The 15,000-nt window shown below is 45.9% G+C and overlaps 1 protein-coding gene across 2 annotated transcripts in view; it reads right to left on the bottom strand.

Annotated features, from left to right (window-relative positions):
* LOC135111565 (homeobox protein Meis1-like) overlaps positions 1-15,000 on the bottom strand; it is a 618,646-nt gene that overhangs the window by 410,127 nt on the left and 193,519 nt on the right. For both annotated transcript variants that reach the window (XM_064024994.1, XM_064024995.1), the window contains exon 11: positions 3,016-3,063. In XM_064024994.1, coding sequence (XP_063881064.1) covers positions 3,016-3,063 — 48 coding nt within the window. The remainder of the gene's footprint in view (positions 1-3,015; positions 3,064-15,000) is intronic.

The following is a 15,000-nucleotide window of genomic DNA, read 5'->3' as shown; positions in this document are numbered from 1 at the left end:
CACACACATGTACGCACAGTCACCCACATGCATGCATAAGCTCCCACTATCATCTTTCCATATATTGCTACTGTCTCTCTCTCTCTCTCTCTCTCTCTCTCTCTCTCTCTCTCTCTCTCTCTCTCTCTCTCTCTCTCTCTCTCTGCACTTCGGGAGACACGCGGGTTCTACACTAAGACAAAAAGTTTAGACAGAAGAGTGTAACGGGAGGCGCCGGGAGGGTCTGTTCACACCTCTCTCTCTCTCTCTCTCTCTCTCTCTCTCTCTCTCTCTCTCTCTCTCTCTCTCTCTCTCTCTCTCTCTCTCTCTCTCTCTCTCTCTCTCTCTCCCCATCCATCGCGCCCCTTTCTTCTCCCTCCATACGGCTAACCACCCTCATCCTCTTTCATTGTGCGTCTTTTCTTGTCTAATCTGGTCTCAGTTTTACGTCTCCTCGCATTCCCTGACTCAGAGTATAATATATTCTTCGTTTTAATTAGTTATGCAACTTTTTTTATGTTTTTTGTATATTTTTTGTTCATTATAAAAGGGATCTATTTAAATTCATATTGTACTACATGTGTTATTTTTTTTTTCTGTTTTCATACTTTTTTTTTCGCCCAGCTCTTCATTTTTTTCTGTATCAGCATAATGTAACATTAAATCTAAACAATCTTTTCTTTTTCGGAATTCTTAGTTTTCTTTGACCAAATCCTTCATGATGTATTTTCAGTTATCTTTTTCTTTTCAACTAGTGGGAAAAACACCTCTCTCTCTCTCTCTCTCTCTCTCTCTCTCTCTCTCTCTCTCTCTCTCTCTCTGGTCGCCGGCCGCCACGTGTCAGTTAATTTTCTCGAAATAAAGCTTATAGACAAGATATTATTGATAAGAAGGGAAAGTGAATGACCTGGGGTGGCCTTCGTGCTGCAGGTCACAGCGTGGAGGCGTGCAGGGCGTGCAGGGGAGGGAAAAGACGAACAGCTGGCTTCAAAATGGTGTGTGTGTGTGTGTGTGTGTGTGTGTGTGTTCGGTGGGATTGGGCATAGCGGATGTGTGAAGTGGTGTAAGTATGGGAGAGAGAGAGAGAGAGAGAGAGAGAGAGAGAGAGAGAGAGAGAGAGAGAGAGAGAGAGAGAGAGAGAGAGAGTAATCAACACCCTTCACCTTTACCTTCCCAAAAGCGGGAACATAAACATTGCCGTAACTCACATTAATAAGCACCCACCTTAATGAAGTCCAATTAATTCATTAAAAACGCTCAAGTGCCTAATTTGATGGCAATTAGTGGTGTCCCCTCGTTTAGGGTTGTTAACACGCGTCTCCCCTCAGTCACGTGACGAGCCGCCGACCACACTCACATAACACTGACTTACTGACTGTTAACACCCGCCTAAAAAGCTGCTCCCGAAGTCAGCCTTCCGCTCTGTAAGAAATGTCCGCCTCTCTGCCTCACTGAGTATCTCCTTATTAACATCCCTCTGCTCCCTTTCCTTCCCTCGCCCTCCTCGTCCTCCCATCACACCGAGTCCAACTTCAGCCAAATTCTGAGTCACTCTCATCCATATTTACGCCTAATGGAGACTCAAGGTGGCCGACATACACTCCCCGAGCCATAAATTGCGTAAAAAAAGGTGGGCCACCGACAAAAGTGGGTGGCGGCGCGCTGAGGCGGCTGGCACCTCAATTCCCGTTTTCTTTACCAACGTGCAGAAGGTAAACAAACAGCGAAGATGGCGTCGACCGCAGGGTTTTTCCTAACCTCCCGCGTGTTTATTTATGCGAACTCTGAGCCGATTTCCTTACACCAAGCCTGGCTTCCCGCCCCTCCCGCCGGTGTATACACTACACTTGTCATACACGGCCGCCCCTACCCGGGGAAGGCTCCCCCTCCTCTTCCCTCACTTCCCCTAGTGTCATTCCTCCTCCTTACAACCCCTGCCGGTGACACTCGCGCCCACCGCTGGAGACACTCGAATCTTAATCACGCGGCACTATTCCCACGCATCCGACGACAAGGCAAGAGACCCCGGCTGTTGTCGCTTCATTCCCCCGTCTCCTCGGCCTCTGCGGGAGGATCACGCCCTGGCCCGCGGTCACGAGGCGGTGTAGCTCATCCTTCCAGCGCCGAGACGCCTCAAAAAAGTGGACGTCGGGCATACATCACGCGGCGCTCACCGCGCCTCAGGTATTCGTCATCCGAGGCGGTGGACGTAAGGGCGGTGACGCGGGGCCGCCACCACCACGTCTCCGTCAGATGGCATACACTATACCCTTGCTGAATTAGGCTAAAATTATGCACAAGGCACTGGCATGGCGGGGCCCTCCATCACCGGCCCGTGGAGTGAGTGTCTCCTGCCAGCCGCACACAGGATGCAGTTTGTCCGACGGGGTACGAGGGCGACTTATACTGCTGTGTCGGAGTGTGTCACAGCAGACAGGATAATGACCAGCATTTGTCATTCCACCGCAGAGGAGGCGCGGACACACACACACACACACACACACACACACACACACACACACACACACACACACACACACACACGCAAGAGAGGAAAATGACAAACTCGGACCGAGATGGAGAGACTCGCTACAGTGAACTGCCCGACACGCCTCGACCCCGATAAGGTCCGCTACACGTGATCAAACGTCTCAATAAACAAAGCGGCACGTTGTAAACACCAAACACAACACACACACCGGGCTCAATAAACACTTAACAAACACACCAAAGGAAACCTGTTCTTAGTCCCCCGTCAGGACCAGCATCACCCAGCATCACCCGCACCCATCTCCCCATTTACCACCACCACCACTAAGACAGAGTAATATTATAAATAGAAGACTTGTGACGTGGCGGGTTACATACCAAACCAATGCCCCACCCTGCCTCCCCTTCCTACCCTGCTGCTGTGAAATAATGAGAACAAGGCAATGACTCCTGTCCAAATGTGGAATATTACAGAAATTTTGATGCAAGCAGCGACGGGGAGGCGCGAGGGAGGGAGGGAGGACGGGGCGAGGGTGGGGTACTTACCGTGAGGCGGAGCAGAGAGAACCCCTTTCATCTTGTCCCAATACTCACCTGAAAGAGATTGAGACAGGTATGAAGATTAGAGATATACCGATAAGATGACATACTATTCTCTCTCTCTCATCTCTCTCTCTCTCTCTCTCTCTCTCTCTCTCTCTCTCTCTCTCTCTCTCTCTCTCTCATTCGCTTCCGCAGTAGGACAACAAACACAATCAATCATAGAAGTTAAAATATGCTGACGTTCGAGCTAACACACACACACACACACACACACACACACACACACACACACACACACACACACACACACACACACACACAAGCACGGTGCGGAGATGAGTTATTCTCTCCACTCTCCGTTTTGTCACCTCGTCGGCAAGTACTGACAATTTATGAGCAGGACTGCCGAGCTAATTTATGAGTGGGAGTAATTTATGAGTCGCCGCAGCTCCCTCACACCAGAATTATTTACCCCATGTTACTAATTTCCAACACCCCCCACCTCTCTCCTCCTCCCTCACTCCCTCCCTCACACGCCCCCATCCCTCTCATCCTAATTCTGTCCGTCCTTCTCCACACCGCCATACCTTTTGGTCTGTTTAACTCTCTGTCTGTCTGTCTGTCTGTCTGTCTCTGCATCACTTTACTGGCATCCCTCTCATCACACTCCACCTTTATCACTCGCGCCATCTCTCACTCCTCACCCAAACATCCTTATCACCCATAATCCACTCAATATGCTTCACTAACTCACACTTCCCACTTCAAGGGAGGAGGAAACTTAACACCGAAAAGATCATCTTCCTGTTGCGACACCCTAGTCACTTGGGCTTTAAGTACAAATACACTTCCCTCGGTCACCCATCCCGCCAGGGCAAACACTTCCCTCCCCTCATAATGCACTGGTAGGATCCCTCGCGCACACCCATCCAACGCCACCACTTTGAGCTTCTTATCGCCGCCTCCCAAATATACAGCCGCCCGCCCGCTCGCTCTCGCTCGCTCGCCTCGCCTCGCCTCGCTTCTCCCTCCCCTACTCTTTTCCTCAGTCTTGCACCACCACCGCCACCACTGTCACCACCACCACTATCCAACTGCAGTGTGTGTGTGTGTGTGTGTGTGTGTATGTCAATTAAAAATAACCACTTGTTGTTTCTGTTATTTTCTTTGTTTTTTTTTTATCATTATTTTGTTTATATGTTATGACTCTCTCTCTCTCTCTCTCTCTCTCTCTCTCTCTCTCTCTCTCTCTCTCTCTCTCTCTCTCTCTCTCTCTCTCGTAGCTACTTCTATACCTCCTTCCTTTCACTCGTTCCACCCCTTCTCTCTCCTTCTCCATCCCTCAAGTTTCCTTTCCCACTCCCCTTTCTTTCCCCTTTATGTCCTCCCATGCTCTCCCCTCTCTTCTCCCCGGCTTTCCCCTCCCCGAGCTGTGGGCGTTGGGGACACCACCATCATTTGGGTTCAGTTAACGGGGTCGTAAACTCCCCTCTCTCAGACCCTCGGAGGAGGAGGAGGAGGAGGAGGAGGAGGAGGAGGAGGAGGGAAAAGGAAGAAGCAAATAAAAAAAATAAAGGAAAGAGTGAAGAAAATAGAGGACACCAGGAGGAGGAAGAGGGTCATAAAAGTAATCATATACTAAAATAAAATAAATAAAATAATAATAATAATATATAAAAATACAAAAAAAGTCGCCAAGGATAACATCAACAAGGCAAAGGACGAAAATTTCTAAAGTTACTCCCATCCCTTTAACTGATCCACGCGCGACTGTGAACTTTCCTCTTTCCTTCCTTCCTTCCTTTCTTCCTTCCTGCCTCTTTCCTCCATCCCTCATCCCCCTTCCCTCCCTCCCTCCCTCCCCCGCAGACAGGCAGCCGTTCCCCCGCTCTGAGTAGCCATAAAAATGACATGTAACAGCCTGGCAATTGCACACTCGAACTGACACACTCATCAAAACGAGCCCATAACACACGGCGCCGCTACGATAGCAGATTGGCACTTTTCCGTCTGTTCTTCATCCGACTCCATCTACACTTTATTGTTCTTTCCCTCCATTCTTCTCTCTCTCTCTCTCTCTCTCTCTCTCTCTCTCTCTCTCTCTCTGCACTTCCTCGTCGTTTATATCCCTCATTTTCTCATTTTGTTACATTTTTACAGCTTGGGTTCGGTTTAGTGTCTGCTGGTGAAGGAGGCGGTGACGAGGGTTGTAGCGGCTACCTTTGGACTCGCGGCCACAAATCTTCAAGCCGTTAGCGCTGAAGTCAGATCATGGCAGACAGACGCAACAAGGCGAAGTATAGTGTGAAAGGCGCAGTTAACATCTCAGCGCTTGGGTTTGTCTCCCTCTCGTCCTGTCTCCCGGTGCCAGCCTCTGATTTATCTAACGTCGAGGAGGGAGTGAGCGGCCGCCTTGACACACTACAATAACCTCGCGCCTTGTACTCGCGACCCTCACCGTGACCCCCCGTGTGACTGGCGGTGTGGCCCAACCAGGTGGTGTGTGTGTCTCCGTCAGCCCGCGGGCCTGACACACCCGGGGCCGTCGACAGATGTAGCCCAGACCCACCGCGAGAACGGGAGGGAGGTGGAGGTCGTGGTGGGCGGCGGGGAAGTTCGAGCCCAAATCCGTCAAGACCTCCCACAACAGTTTAAAGTCCCCGGTCGTGGGTTATCAGCGAGCCTCGTGTCGCGGCGTGAAGGACAGCCTTGTTCCGCGTGATTACTCAGCCTGGCAAAGTTGTGTCCCGGCAGCGAGCGACACACAGATACACCGCGTCGCCCTCGCTTCGGCAAACCTTAACCTTCACGACGTCTTGGCAATGCGAGTCCTTAATTCATTACTTTCAGGACACAAACAATGCTGCCCACGCCGTCTCGCACGACCACAAAGGATAGCGACGCACATGGGCGGTACAGGACGCCCAGAAGGCAAGGAGACGCCCCACAGCGAGTCACAGCGTCGTAATGTTGCCTCCTGACGGCGGCGTGGTCGGGAAGGAGGCGGGCGGCCCACCCTGGTAGCCGCCCGCTGAGGCCCCGCTGTTTATGGCCGTGGGGAGAGACACGAGCCAGGGAAATGGTGGATGAGAGAGAAGAGAAAATATTGTTGGGCTGCTGCTTCCCCACACAGGGCGCCGCGGCCAACTCGCTCGCCAGGTGCACCCAGTCGTCCTGCCCACGCTGCCAACTCCCGCCCTCCTGAAGACGCCCCTTCAGATGACGCTGATACCCGCCACACCACACGCCGGCACCACACCACGCAAGCTGACGTCATCACCCACACCACACACAACCCACACCACCCACAGCCCACGCCCCCCAGCAGTCAGCCACCCGCCGCCCACCTTCACAGTGCTGGCTGAAGGGACCCGCTGCTGACAGGTAAAGGTAAACCCTGCGCTGCGATTTACCGCGGCGCTCATCTCCGTATCCTTAGTCACGGGTAAAAATAAGAAGGTAAACAGGGGAGGATAATGTAATACCACGACCCCTTTATCCTTTAAAAGAAAGAGAAGAAAAAAGAAGCTAATTCAAATGTAATGATCTTAAACACTCAAAGCTCACACGTTTCTCATAATTCTAAAGTTAGGTAGAGTTAACCAGTGAATTTTAATAGCAACAAAACCACACGGAACCTTCTCTCTTTACTCACTGCATACATTCATTGCGAAAAATTAAAAAAAAGGGTAAAAAAAAATCAAACCTGACCTTTCTTGGCTTTCTCATAAATTCATTCCCCCTTCTTCCTATCATCTCTTCCTGCCACTCCTCTCCTTCTACCGTTAAATATTTTCATGCCCTCTTCCCCTCCACCCGTCCTCCCATCCCCCGGGGCTCTCCACACTACATCACAGGGGCGATCACAGAGGGCGCCTACTCCGCACACTTCACCTTCATCACCTTTTTCATTTTCTTATTACGTTCATTATTCGCGCCAAAAGTATATTCCTCGGCCTATGAATCTTGAGTCCTTGTCATCCGGACTCGAGAAACGCGCCAAGAATCTCACAGGAAAATAATGGAAATGATTATAACCATATGCTAATACTAGCAATGGAAATATTAATAAAATAGATTAATACTAAAGAAAAAGCATGTGACAGTGTAAATAAATGCTGTACAACACATGTTTTATTAAGTAATAGTAGAAAAATGCCTAAAGAGATTTATGTTCAGTTCGATAAACCCAATAATTATTATACCGTAAATATATAAATAAGTAATAAAATAAATAAAAAAATACTTCTATATCGGGAGACATTTGAAACAGGTATTCTATTATTACTCTCTCTCTCTCTCTCTCTCTCTCTCTCTCTCTCTCTCTCTCTCTCTCTCTCTCTCTGTCACCGGAAGAGCATGGTGATATTTTTTATGCGCCATCTTTTTTCCGTCCTCATGAAGTGGAATGGCGGCGTGTTCATTTAAATTTCGCCCATTATTTCGTGGACAAGAGTTAAATGGGTGAGTTGTGAGTGGCTGGCTATCCCCGTGCCGCCTCTCTCTCTCTCTCACTCTCTCTCTCTCTCTCTCTCTCTCTCTCTCTCTCTCTCTCTCTCTCTCTCTCTCTCTCTCTCTCTCTCTCTCTCTCTCTCTCTACTTGTCTGTCAGCTTACATTTATATACCTGTATCTATCTATCAGTCCTATCTATATATCTGTCTATCTACCTATATATCTATCTACGAGTATCTATCACTTCTTTCCTCTTCCTTCTCATTCCTTTTCCTCTTTCATCCCTTTACTCTCCATCATTCCCTTTTCTTCATATTCTTTTTACTCCACCATCCCTCTTCCTCCCTCCGATCATTCTCCACTTCTGTATCTCTTCACTCATTCATTCCCGTCCTTCACTCCTCTGCTCTGCCCTCACCCTCTCCACACTGCTTTGAATTCACAACATCCTTAGGTACTTTTTCTCTTATCCACATCGTCATCCTTCTCTTTCTTCCGTTCTTTTTTATTCCACTATTCTTTCCATTCTCTTTTTTTTTATCTACATTTTTAAATCGTTCAAACTAAATGATAAAGTTCTATGATACTTCCTCCTCTTTTTTTTTTTTTCTCTTACGTCCTATCCTTCCTCCTATTCTCTCTCTCTCTCTCTCTCTCTCTCTCTCTCTCTCTCTCTCTCTCTCTCTTGCCTTCCTCATTTAATTACTAAAAAACAACCCCATAGTGAGTTTGGCATTTCCTCTTTGTCCTTTGTCCTCGTAAAAGGTGAAGAAATTCCTCCTTTTCCTCCTCCTCCTCCTCCTCCTCCTCCTCCTCCTCCTCCTCCTCCTCCTCCTCCTCCTCCTTTTTCTCCTCCTCTTCCTATTTTTTTCTCCAGTACAAGTATATTTTAACTTCTTCCTTGCATTTAATTCTTATATATTTTCCACGCCTTCTGTTCCGCCTCCTCCAGAGAGAGAGAGAGAGAGAGAGAGAGAGAGAGAGAGAGAGAGAGAGAGAGATGAGAGAGATGAGAGAGAGAGAGAGAGAGAGGGTTGAGCAATGATATAAGCCAACTATCAGTATCAAGCACAAGTCCTGTTTTTCACGTGTTAAATTATTACCTTCAGCTCGTTCATTAAGCTTAATTAGGAGAGGGAGGTAGGCCGTGATAATGCATAAAACTCACTCACTTTACGAACACAGAAAAAAAGACAGAGGCAGAGAGAGAGAGAGAGAGAGAGAGAGAGAGAGAGAGAGAGAGAGAGAGAGAGAGAGAGAGAGAGAGAGAGAGAGAGAGAGAGAGAGAGAGAAAACACACACACTCACACACACACTAACAGACACACCACTAGCAATGGCACTAACACACAGACACATTATCAGCACATACATACACACACGCACGCACCCACAACTTAAAAAAGACGTTCTCATGGGGGGTCGAAAATTGCTAATTAGCGCAGGTGTTCCAATCATAAAGGACAGGTGAGTACATACAGGTGAGGACGCTCAGGGGCAGGTACGGTATACAGACCACTTAAGACTAGTATACATATCATACGTAGGGTCATCACCACACGATCTCTCCTCCACCTGGTTGTTATTCCACCTGAGTCAAGCTGTAAACAAGACGCTACCCCTTCCACCCCCTTCACCTCCACCCTCTCCATCTCGTCCTCCACCCCCTGTCAGGCTGCAAAGGGGCCATTAAGGGTGAGTTCACTGGCCTCACTAAACTCTATGCTTTCGTTAACCTCAAAGTGAACCGGTATTGGACCCGTATTAAGTATTGAGTCTTTTCACCTGCCGCCTCTGTCTGTGTGTGTGTGTGTGTGTGTGTGTGTGTGTGTGTGTGTGTGTGTGTGTGTGTGTTAAAAGTTAAGGTGTGTCATGGATACCACCACCACCATCACTACCATCAGTACCATCATCACCAGTACTACCACTACCGCCATCATCACCACCGCCATCACCATCACCACCACCACCACTTCAATACAATTTTATTTATTTATGTTAGTTTGTATGTTAGTTAAATATCTCTTTATTCCATCTTTCCCTTTTTTTTTAACATGTATTTCAGAGGTAGGGAATTAAATAAAGGTGAAGTTAACCGCACACACACACACACACACACACACACACACACACACACACACACACACACACACACACTATCATAAATTACACGTAACACTAATAGGCAAGTCCAACTTAATTGATACGTGCCATTTTTTCCCCTTCTTGTCCCGGTGTAATTAAAGTGCATGTCAACCCATCATCATCATCACCACCATCACCATCACCATCACCACCACCACCACCACCGTCACCATCATCATCGTCATTATCATTATTACAACCTCTGTTACTATGAGAGCACCAACAAAAGTATCATTATCACTATCGTTCTTCTGTTTCTGTTCCTCCTCTTCTTCACTATCATCACTATCATTATTCTTACTACTGAAACGAAATACAAAATAAATAGATAAATAAAAGAAAAATCCTTCAGAAAAAAAACAGGAAAAGCACAAACAAGAACAAAAACTAACAATTAAAAGAGAAAAAGTTAAAGACAAAAGCAAAAAAAAAAAAACAATAAGAAAAAAAAAACGATCAATACCCGCAAGTTTTAACGAGGCCAGGAGTGAGAACCACCACCACCACCACCACCACCACCACCACTGTGATCATTACCTGCGTGATTGTGACGAAGAAGCCATTAATCAGCCAACAGCCGTCACGTGACAAGGCTGTAGGGGAGGCAGCGGCGTCGGGAAAGGGGAAGCGGCCGAGGAAGGGGAAGAGGAAGGGGAGGTATGAGGATGGTTGACCACGCCTCAGTACTCTGCCATTATGACGTATTGACATGGGCAGGGGAGATGGATGAGGTAAATGGCTGTTTGGCAAGGGAGAAATGTGCTGTATTGGACACTGGAAGGGGAAAAAAAACAGGGAGTATTGTGTCCTGTGTGTGTGAGGGGGGTACTGAGGACTGGGGACTGGGGACTGGGGGTTAGGGGGGATAAAGGGAGGGCTGTGGTGTATAAGGTTAGAGTGAAAAAAAAATAATAGTTCAATATAACTCGTTCTTTTCTGGAAACTATGAGAAAAAGTCGATGTGTGTGTGTGTGTGTGTGTGTGTGTGTGTGTGTGTGTGTAAGGTGGTGTGTGTTATCAGTTATAAGTTTAATATATAAATGTACAGATAAGAGTGTATACTGTTATCGAGTATTAGCATAACTATTTATCATTATCGATCCAGTGTTTTTATCATCGTTACTCATCATTCATTTGTTGTTTTATCTCTACTTTCCTCTTAGTGTTCATTTATTGCGTTTCATTCTCTCCTCATATATAAAATAAATACTCCTTCCCTGTCTGCTAATGATAATGCTTTCCTATCAATTTTCTCTTTATTTTCCTCATTCAACTGTTCCTCTTCCTTTCCACGCTCTCTCGTCTTCCCGTCCTCTCCTGATTCTCTGTTCCATGTCATCTTCTCCACTTCCTCATTCTCTTCGTTCTTTCTTATCTTCTTGCCCTCTTACCCAACGCCTCTTGTCCCTCTGCCTCTTCCTCTTCCTCATTCTCCCTGATCTTCCCACTCGTCTTCCAGTTTCTCTCTTTTTTACACTTAAATATCTTTCTTCCTTCCCTTTCTACTCTACATCCTTTTTTTTTTTTCTTTTTCACCATTTCCATTATGTCTTTTCAGTTCTTTTCACTTTATATAATCTCCATAAACTTCTATCTTCCATATCCTTCCATACACACCTTCTGATTCCTCCTTCTCCCTTGGTTTGCCCTTTCAGTCCTAAAACAACTGTCTCTCTGCGCTAGCCTCTTCGTCTCCTGCCTGCCTGCGTACCAACACTTGCAAAACGAGATAAGGCTGATGCTGAGTCCATGTAACAAAAGTCTAGTAAGGCAAAGTAATGTAAGTCCAAGTGATCCTCGGCGGCAGGAGTACTGGTGGTGGTGGTGGTGGTGGTGGTGGTGGTGGTGGTGGTTGTGGTCTGACTTAACGGAGGGAGGCAGGGAGGGAAGGGAGAGGGAAGAAGGGATCAAAGGGTCAGGGAAGAGAAGGAAGGGAAGAGGGAGACAGATGGTGAGAAAGGTCAGGGCGTGGAGAGAGAGAGAGAGAGAGAGGAGAGAGAGAGAGAGAGAGAGAGAGAGAGAGATGAGAGAGAGAGAGAGAGAGAGAGAGAGGGAGAGGAGAGAGAGGAGAGAGAGAGAGAGAGAGTAATAAAAGAAGGCATTAATTAGTCAAAAACGCTGTAAAACCATCCCATAAGAAAATGAGTAAAGCAAAACACTCAGAAAAGTTTACCAGTGAAATTATACAAACACAAAACAGGAAAAAGGAATATTAAAGCAGTCACCTAATCACAAATCACACCAAAAGAAGGAAAAGGGAGGAAAAAAATCAACACCAGAGAGGAAACCAACATTACAATTCCTTCTCCCGCAAGACCCACACGTAACTCGAGACTCGCACAAGAAAATACACACACACACACGTTCTCCCTCAAATCAAAGGCATCGAACAACTTGAAACCCTGAAGCGAGAACACGAGAACACGACCCGCGACACGGACTCTCCAGATATCGGACTAACAACACAGGGGATTTTAATAAGGTCAGGAAAAGAAAGTGGGGAACTGGATACCGTGCAAGTAGTGGAAGTTTTCAAAATAATCCATAATGAGGATAAAGCCTGAAATAAACCGTGACACTGAACGACTACGACTACTCTGATAAGGAAAAAAAAATATCGCAAGTCTACAGAAGCTGACTTTGCGTAATGTAACTGGAGACATGAGGAAGTTAGATATAAACAAATGTCCCTAGAAAGAGAAAATAAAGAAGGCGATGATACAGGAAAAGTAAATAACTTCTTTAAAAAATGATAAAGAATAAAGATATTAACTTTACGTAAAATAACGGGGAAAGACGGAAAATCAGTAAAACAATCCTTCTAGAATAAGGTTAACAAAGAAAATGGTACAAAAAGAGACTAAAGAAAACGTGATACCGAGGAATAAATCACCTCTTTGCATTAGCCAAAAGAGTGAAAACGTCAAATTTACGTAACTTAACTGAAGAAAAGTGAATTAGACATGAGTAGCAGAGTTTCTCAAAGCCTCTAGTGCCATGAAGTCAAGGATATGAGGATTACTTCAGCCAAAGACGCGCGATGCTGGACTGAAGTAGATAAACTCACTCAAAAAGTAATGATAAGTAACACGAGACTTGCGTAACCTAAAACAAAATATTGCAATCATATATGGATTAAGTTTTTGTAACAGCTGAGTTTAATGACGTGGATTACTGATGGCTGAGGACACGTGCAGTCTGACAGCCCTGCCCCTGATACTGCTATGACTTATGAGGCTGAGAGCAATGGATTGGTGAAAGATTAGAGTGTGATTTCGAAAGACAGCACGAAAATCAAAGGAATGAGTGAGTACTTCCAACCTTTCATTGTCTGCATCTTGATCTCTGCTCAGTCAAACCGCCAAATGAAGTAGTACGTGTCAAATGGTTGAGTATTTCTAGCCGTTCAATGCCTGTGTCTTTATCTCTGCTCAGTCAAATCGCTAAAGAAGTAGCAGGTGCCAAATGGTTGAGCATCCCTATTCTTTAAGTACCTTTAGCTTTGTTTCTCCTCAGTCAGATCGCCTATGAAGTAACAGGTGCCAAATGGTTAAGTATCCCTATTCTTTAAGTACCTTTAGCTTTGTTTCTCCTCAGTCAGATCGCCAAAGAAGTAGCAGGTGCCATACTCGTATTATAGTTGAGCATCCCTATTCTTAAAGTACGTTTAGCTTTGTTTCTCCTCAGTCAGATCGCCAATGAAGTAACAGGTGCCAAATGGTTGAGCATCCCTATTCTTTAAGTACATTTAGCTTTGTTTCTCCTCAGTCAGATCGCCAATGAAGTAACAGGTGTCAGTTATACAGGTGGTGTTATTTAAAAATCTATACTGCTCTTTCTTTTGGAGCTTCCTATTTTTTTCTTCTTTCTTTTGGGAACGACACTAAGACTAAGCTTCCATATCAATTTATTTCTTCACTGGCCTCCCGAGTACATAAGTAAATACTGCTGTAAGTTGTCTGAAGGTGAAGATGTTCATTTTTTCAGTTCAATAACACTGTGGATATCTCATACAAGTTATGCTCCTCCACTTTGCAGACCCCTTAAGAGAGTCAACATAGTTCCCTTTGTCCCCTTTTCCAATTTTCGAACTGAAGATCTAAAGCGTGCACGAGTAAAAGGAAGGGAGGAGGAAAGTAAAGTACGAGGAAGAAGTAGATGGGAAGAAGAGATAATGCAGTGAAGGAGGAAGAAACACCTACTTACACGGCAATAAAAAGTGAAGGGTTGATGCCTTGATAAAGATGAATAAAAACACGACAGGTGAGGCTCAGGTGGGCGAGGTATATTAGGAAGGGTTATATAATTGTGAAGGAAAGAGTAAACACGGATAAAAATACGTGTGATGGAACGAAGATGAAACTGAAGCGGCGAGAAAGAGAAAGTGGGAACGGTGTGTGTGTGTGTGTGTGTGTGTGTGTGTGTGTGTGTGTGTGTGTGTGTGTGTGTGTGTGACAAACAGAACAGACAAAAACACCCAAGAACACAAACAATACACAAAAATCATAAAAAAAACTGCAGATCCCAAATAAAAACAAAAACAAACAAAAAAATAACAAAGGAGACAAACAAAAAGAGAGGAAAAACATCACACACACACACACAACACACACACACACACACACACACAAGGACACTCAGAAACACGCCTGATCATCTCGACTCTTGGATAAGCTTCTTTACAACTCAGCCCATTCATAAGGCTCGGCAGGGACTCAAACGCCTCACATCTCCTGCACGTCATAAACTTAGTCGTAGACGAGTGTCCAACGACTCCACTAACCACCTGAGCACCAGCTAGGCGATCCCGCTTTACGAGGTGGCGAGCTGGGAGGGTCAAGGGAAGGGAAGGGAGGGGAGGGAGAGAGGTATAAGCAGGGACTGGGGGAGGGAGGATAATGCGAGGGAGGAGGCGTCAGGGAGAGTGAGTGAAAAGAAAGATATAGGCAGTGGAAAGAGAGGGAGAGGAAGGAAGTGAGGGATGAATGAGAGACAAGATATAGGTAACGAAGAGGAATGGAAGAGGAAGGTATAGGGAAGGAATGAAGGAAGAATAAGGGAAAATAAAGTTATAGATAAAGGAGAAGAGGGATGGAAAATGGAAGTATAGGGGAAGGGAATGAGGGATGAATGAGGAAGGACAGGGATGTACAGAGCAATGAGGGTTAGATAGAAGTAATGATGATGTAAAGAAGACAACAGGAGGTAGGGAAGTGAAATAAAACAAGGTGCCAACTGAGAGGACTAAAGTGGCAGTTTTTAGAGTCAGCACCACTGTCACCACTTTTTATAAACGAGGAGTGCAGAAAAAAAAATAACTACATATTTTTAATTCATCTGTTTTCATTCCTTCTTTCATAAATTTCACCAACTTTCCTTTTCCCGTATA

The sequence above is a fragment of the Scylla paramamosain genome, chromosome 22 (genome assembly GCF_035594125.1).
Source record: "Scylla paramamosain isolate STU-SP2022 chromosome 22, ASM3559412v1, whole genome shotgun sequence".
Classification (NCBI taxonomy): domain Eukaryota; kingdom Metazoa; phylum Arthropoda; class Malacostraca; order Decapoda; family Portunidae; genus Scylla; species Scylla paramamosain.
The sequence above is the reverse complement of the archived record's forward strand: the minus strand, read 5'-3'. Positions and strand labels throughout refer to the sequence as shown.